General features: G+C 48.0%; 1 protein-coding gene across 4 annotated transcripts; it reads left to right on the top strand.

Annotated features, from left to right (window-relative positions):
- The first annotated feature begins 347 nt into the window (after positions 1 to 347).
- PDCL (phosducin like) lies at positions 348 to 4,629 on the top strand. 4 transcript variants are annotated; one of them, XM_063174520.1, is made up of 5 exons: positions 348 to 393; positions 888 to 931; positions 1,251 to 1,425; positions 1,933 to 2,114; positions 2,979 to 4,629. In XM_063174520.1, the coding sequence occupies exons 3-5, from the start codon at positions 1,257 to 1,259 to the stop codon at positions 3,528 to 3,530; spliced, it is 903 nt and encodes a 300-aa protein (XP_063030590.1). In that variant the 5' UTR covers positions 348 to 393; positions 888 to 931; positions 1,251 to 1,256; the 3' UTR covers positions 3,531 to 4,629. The 4 variants fall into 4 exon arrangements, 3 of the variants coding, with proteins under 3 accessions (XP_063030590.1, XP_063030591.1, XP_063030589.1); XM_063174521.1 differs by lacking the exon at positions 348 to 393 and adding an exon at positions 549 to 627; XR_010030324.1 differs by lacking the exon at positions 348 to 393 and having other exon boundaries at positions 777 to 931; positions 2,979 to 3,613; positions 4,028 to 4,629.
- Positions 4,630 to 5,842: the final 1,213 nt, after the last annotated feature.

The raw sequence follows: 5,842 nt of genomic DNA, 5'->3' as shown, positions 1-5,842 counted from the left end.
CGGGCTGTGTGTCGTCAGCGGGGGCTGGGGAGCTCCGGGAGGGGCGGAGGGAGCGGGGCCACTCCGGGCTGTGGGAGCGGGGCTGGGGGCCCGGCAGGCGCCGTTCCCTGGGCGGGCGGTCCCGCCATGCCGGTGCCGTTCCCTGGGCGGGCGGTCCCGCCGTGCCGGTGCCGTTCCCTGGGCAGGCGCTTCCGCCGTACCGGTGCCGGTGCCCTTCCCTGGGCGGGCGGTCCCGCCGTGCCGGTGCCGGTGCCGTTCCCTGGGCAGGCGGTTCCGCCGTACCGGTGCCGTTCCCGTCGCGGGGCGGGGGCAGCGGGGCCGGGCCCGGCTCCTCCCCCGGCCGCCTCCTTCCCGCCGTGCCCCGCGCAGCGGCCCCGGAAGGCGGCGGGAGCGGTGAGGCGGCGGCGGCGGCGGTGGGGCCGGGGCGGCGGGGCCGCTTCGCTTCGCTCCGCTCCGGCAGCGCCGCACGGGCCGGTGCTCCCGGGCCCCGCAGAATCCCGGGCGGGCGAGGGGCGGCGGCGCGGCCCGAGGGATCCGGGAGGGCGCGGGGCGGGGGCTCGGCCGGCGCGGGGAGCAGAGCCGGTTCGCTCCGGGCCCGCGGGGATCACCGGCCCCAGCCAACCCCAGGTGCTGCCCCAGGCCCGGCCCCGCTGCGGGGCGGTCCCGGTAATCCCGGGCCATCTGGCGCTGTAATCGGCTGAATCCGGGGTTAGCTCCTGCAGAGCCCACGGCGTCCGGCAGGAAAACCGGGAGCCGGGCTGAGTCCGTGAGCAGGAGAACCGGGAGCCGGGCTGTGCACACACACACGGCCTGGGCTGGCTGGGCGACCACTGCACCATCGAGCGTGACCCCACAGCAACTGATGTGATTAAAATTTCTTCTTCCAGGTCTTGGTAGAAGCTTGTCTCTGAAAGACTGAAAAGGAATACAGGTCAGAACGCTTTAATTTGCTTAATTACATTGATAGTTTTTCAGCTCTAATAAATTGTTGTTAAATAGTTTTTCAGCTCTAATAAATTGTTGTTAAATAATGCAAGTGATACTCAGTAGCTGGGAATCGGTCTGATGGAGCTGTCCAGTGAGGCTCTGAGGCTTTAAACTGAGTTTTAAATTGTGACTGACTGCATCGAGGGCTGTTTGAGAGTGGGCTGTGTTCTCCCAGGGTTAAAAACTGCCCTGAGGAAATGAAGGACCATCGTGATGTGTGTTTGATCAGAAATGCATCCTCTCTTTTGTAACCTTATTTTTAGAGCATAATGACTACTGCGGATGATAAACTGCTTGGCGAGAAGCTGCAGTATTATTACAGCAGCAGTGAGGGTGAGGATGAAGACAGTGAGAAGGAGGATAAAGAAGGGGAGAGCAGCATTCCTGAAAGTGTGGGCGAGGTGGAGCTCAGCAGCGATGGCAGTGCTATCAACACAGGTATCATCATATCAATATACTTCTTTTGTATATCCCTTGTTGATTGGAAATTTTGTATATTCTTCTGAAACTCTTTTTTTGAAATTAAATTCCTGGGTTTAGGCATGTTTGAGTCAGTGGGTGATCAGGTTTTGGATAGAAAGCTGAGACAAGGCTGATTTGTACAACTTGGATGATAATATATCATTTTTGTTCTGATGAAAGCCATGCTAACAATAGGGGAACTCTTGTGGGCTGGTGGTTCTATTTCAAGAGCACAGATATTAATCTTTGGGACAATTACAAGAGCAGCCTAGTTAAGTAAATTTTATCCTTCTTGTTAAGAAAGTAGATAGAAACTCAAGGACATGCAAATGGCAAATTACTTATATCGATGTTTTGCATAGTTGCAAAAACATTTATGACCGGGTCACCATTTTACTGATTTACAAATTATTCCTTGATTGTAACTGATAGGTAAAATGGTATTGTCTTTTTTACACGAAATGTCTCCACACCTGATTGCAGGTCCCAAGGGAGTGATCAATGACTGGCGGAGGTTTAAGCAGCTGGAGACGGAGCAGCGGCAGGAGCAGCGCAGGGAGATGGAGAGGCTCATCAAGAAGCTCTCCATGACCTGCAGGTCTCACCTGGATGAGGAGGCTGAGCAGCAGAAGCAGAAAGAGCTTCAGGAAAAAATCAATGGAAAGGTAGGGTGGCACAAAGGAATTAAAATGTCACTTAAGTATTTAGCAGTTTTGCTTACCTGTGATAACAAATAAGCGATTTAGCTGCAATACCAAGGAGGTCCAAAAGCTTTTTCCAGATTTCTCATCTGTTGATCAAGTGAACTTCAGGGGATTAATATGAAGAGTTGTACAGATAACTGTGAATGCTGCCTCCCCTGCCCAAAACTAGGAACCTTTATTTAGTATTTAGTAAGTGGGTGTTGAGAATTCAAGTCTGAGCTCCTGAAATTGCAGATATTGGATGTAGTGAATGGTTTTAATCAGCTGAGCTGTTAACTAGCCCTGGGTTGTAGTCAGAGAAGTTGCTAATTTGCAGACATGTCTGTGCCTTCAGGTGATGAAAGTTGTGTGTGCTCTCCTGTATCTTGAGTGATGCAGGCAAGTGAACAGGTATAAAATACATAAAATGCTGTTAATTCTACAGGACAATGGTGCCACAAATTTTAACTGAAAAACTAAACGAAAAGCTGATGATAAAGAAGCTCATCTGAGGTCAGGCACCGTTTCCAAATCAGCGCTCCCGGCTCAGTGAAAGCACATGGCCACCATTAACCTGGATTAAAGTGGGAGCATGGAGCAGCCACTTGTGTTATTAGTGCAGCTTGTGGAAACTGGAATACCCAGGGCTGAAATCGCTGTTCCCCCTGGACATGGTTTCTAATTAGATCAGAATGGAGTGTAATACACAGGGTGCTTGAGCCTTCATGGCTGCACTTTGCTGTTATTAAAGATGAGTGACCCACATTAATCCTCTTGATTTATGTTCTCATTATGTAAGTGACCCGTATAGTGGTGCAGATGTTTTTCAGGAATCTCTGTTTTCAGATGACTTTACAGGAATACAGCATGATCCACAATGATGAGGATGATGAGGAGTTCTTGCAGCGCTACAGGAAGCAGCGGATGGAGGAGATGAGGCAGCAGTTGTACAGTGGGCAGCAATTCAAGCAGGTGTTTGAGATCACCAGTGGGGAAGCATTTCTGGACACCGTGGACAAAGAGCATAAGAGCACACTGATCATGATCCATATTTATGAAGATGATATCCCTGGCACTGAGTCCCTGAATGGCTGCATGATCTGCCTGGCTGCTGAGTACCCAACAGTGAAATTCTGCAGAGTGAAGAGTTCACTCATTGGTGCCAGCACTCGCTTCACTAACAATGCCCTGCCAGCCCTGCTGGTCTACAAGGCAGGGGAGCTCATTGGCAACTTCGTGCGCATCACCGACCAGCTGGGAGAAGATTTTTTTGCTGTAGACCTGGAGGCTTTTCTGCAGGAGTGTGGTTTGCTGCCAGAAAAAGACCTACTGCTGCTGACTTCTATACATAATCCATCTGCATGTTACAGTGAAGACAGTGATCTGGAAATAGACTGAGCCCTTTATGCCAAGGGCCCGTAGGTGTAGCTGTGCTGTGGGATGTTCTTGCTAGCGATTGTTCTCTCTCCTCATTCATGTGGGTATGTATTCCTCCCCTTCATGCACTTTGACTTTTGCTCATTAAAAATAACAACAAATTCCTAACATTTTCTTAAATTAATTCCATAGCTACAACTAAAACAGTCTCATTTCTGTGCAATTCAAATGTGTTTTACTCAACACAAAGTTCTAACATGATTCAGTCAGTTTAGGAAATTGTCTGTTGCAATGTCTCAGCGTCCTTGCATGTTTCAATTGAGATGTGGCCACCAACTCCCTAAGGCAAGAACTGAGACTGCAAATAAAAGAGATTTTAACATTCAAGACTTACTAATCTGGTGCTGAACTGCACCATTTAAAAGTGTGAGGTCCCGTGTTCCATTCCACAGTTTGCAGTCTCCTTCCTGGGAGTATCTTGTTCTAACAATGGCCTTAAATTTTTGTTCCTTTCTCAGTTACAAGTAACAACAACCCCTGGCTTCATCCTGAAAATTGCTTTTCAGCTGGAGAGAGTTCTTCTTCCCTTAACCTTCCCTGAGACATAAATGCAATTACAGCTCTTAATACATTCTTGGGTTCTAAAACCCATCCTTGGAGTTCATAGTAGTCACTTGATCAGAAAATGAGCTCTGCCTCTTCAGAGAGACTGCCTGCTACAAAGAGCTCCAGTGCGTGTGCTGAACAGCAGCAAGGAGAATCTTGTTGGCAAAATGCAGAATTGGGACTTGAATAACCTCAGAATTTCATCCCATGCTAAAATTACTAAATCAGTGGTAAAGTTCTTTTCTGTCTGCCTTCAGTAGTAGAAGTAGACTATCATTACCTAAATACATGACCCAATGTAATGCCATGTTTAATGATTAATTTTAATTGAAATTTTTATGTAAAGCACTTTGGAACACCAGGGAGAATTGCAAATGTGTCTGTGGATCCTAATAGGATCTTGATAAGAATGGATCTGGGGCTAGAAAAAAAAGAATTTCTAACTGTATCTATTTGAACTGTCTTTTAAAAAATAGTATGAGCAGAAAAATAAATAATCTGTAGTTTAAAATGACTGAGTTGGCACAGATTGTGGCTTTTTAAGGAAACTGGCAGAAATCCAGGTTTTCAAATGTGGTGAGAGATTATTTCTTTGCATCTGAGAATTGCAGAAAAAAACCCCTATGTAAGTTATATGGAATTAAATCATTGAGTGTGGATATCAGCACATTTAAGGAAAATATCAAAGCAACTGTAACTCATATCCAGGATGAGCTTCAGTGAAGTCTGTTGTGCAGACAAGGTGCATTTTAGCATCATCACAAAACCTGTCTTGGAGAAGGGATCAAGGCAGAGCTGTCTGCTTGAGTTGCTTTGAAGTTTTTATTTTTATAAAGTGCTTTTTTTTTTGCCCCCTGTGGCAGCAAAACTGTAACAGGATCAAACCCTCCCCTGCTGCTCTGTGTCCAGTGGCCTGGAGCAAGGTGACTCCTGGTGAGGAACCTCCTGTGCTCAGGTAGGGGAGAGGTGGTTTGCAGTGCCAGTAGCAAAAAGGAGAAGAGAAAAGATGTGAATCCAATTAATCATTGATCTGGAAGAATACAACAAGCACAAGAGAGTGAGGGGAGAGAAGCTGTGCCCTGACCCTGCTGCTCCTCCATGCACAGACCTCATGCACAGCTGTGAGCAGGGACAACAGGCTGAGCTGGGAAAAAGCTGCTGCTGCTTTTGCCCTTTCTTGAAGCTGAATTTTCAAGGAGTTCTATAAATAGGAGTTGAAAAAGCACTTGTCATGTAGGTGTGCAGCCTCTGGGAAATGTTCTGTTTTGGAAGGAGCGGTGCAGTGCAGGGAGGCAGCCAGGAATGGTGGGTGTTACAGCCCTCACCTGGCTTTGCTCACAGTTAATGGTGTTCAACACAAACAGCAGAGCCTGGGCACAGAATGTGAGGGCACAAGGAAGCGTGGATGGTTGCTTGGCAAGGGTAGGAATGAAATCCCAGGATGAGCTCAACATGGACATTTAATTGTGGGGCCATCATGGCTGCCAGGCAATGCAGGACAAAATTTAGCTAAGAAAAGATTACACTGAGTTTTTCTGGCCTCCCATCTGCCTCTTCTTTGTAAAATGTTCAAAATAGGCCTTTGCTGAAAATCCAAACAAGGTTTCCTGTGCAGTCACTGGCCTGATCCTGTGGCAGGGGGGCCTGCTGGGGAGAGCTGAGAGAATCTGGAGACTCCCTCCAAGGAGGGATTGCTTTTCTCCTCCTGCCCAATGAATCATTGCTCT

Source organism: Melospiza melodia, chromosome 22, assembly GCF_035770615.1.
Source record: "Melospiza melodia melodia isolate bMelMel2 chromosome 22, bMelMel2.pri, whole genome shotgun sequence".
Taxonomy (NCBI): domain Eukaryota; kingdom Metazoa; phylum Chordata; class Aves; order Passeriformes; family Passerellidae; genus Melospiza; species Melospiza melodia.
This window is presented reverse-complemented; position numbering and strand designations above follow the sequence as displayed.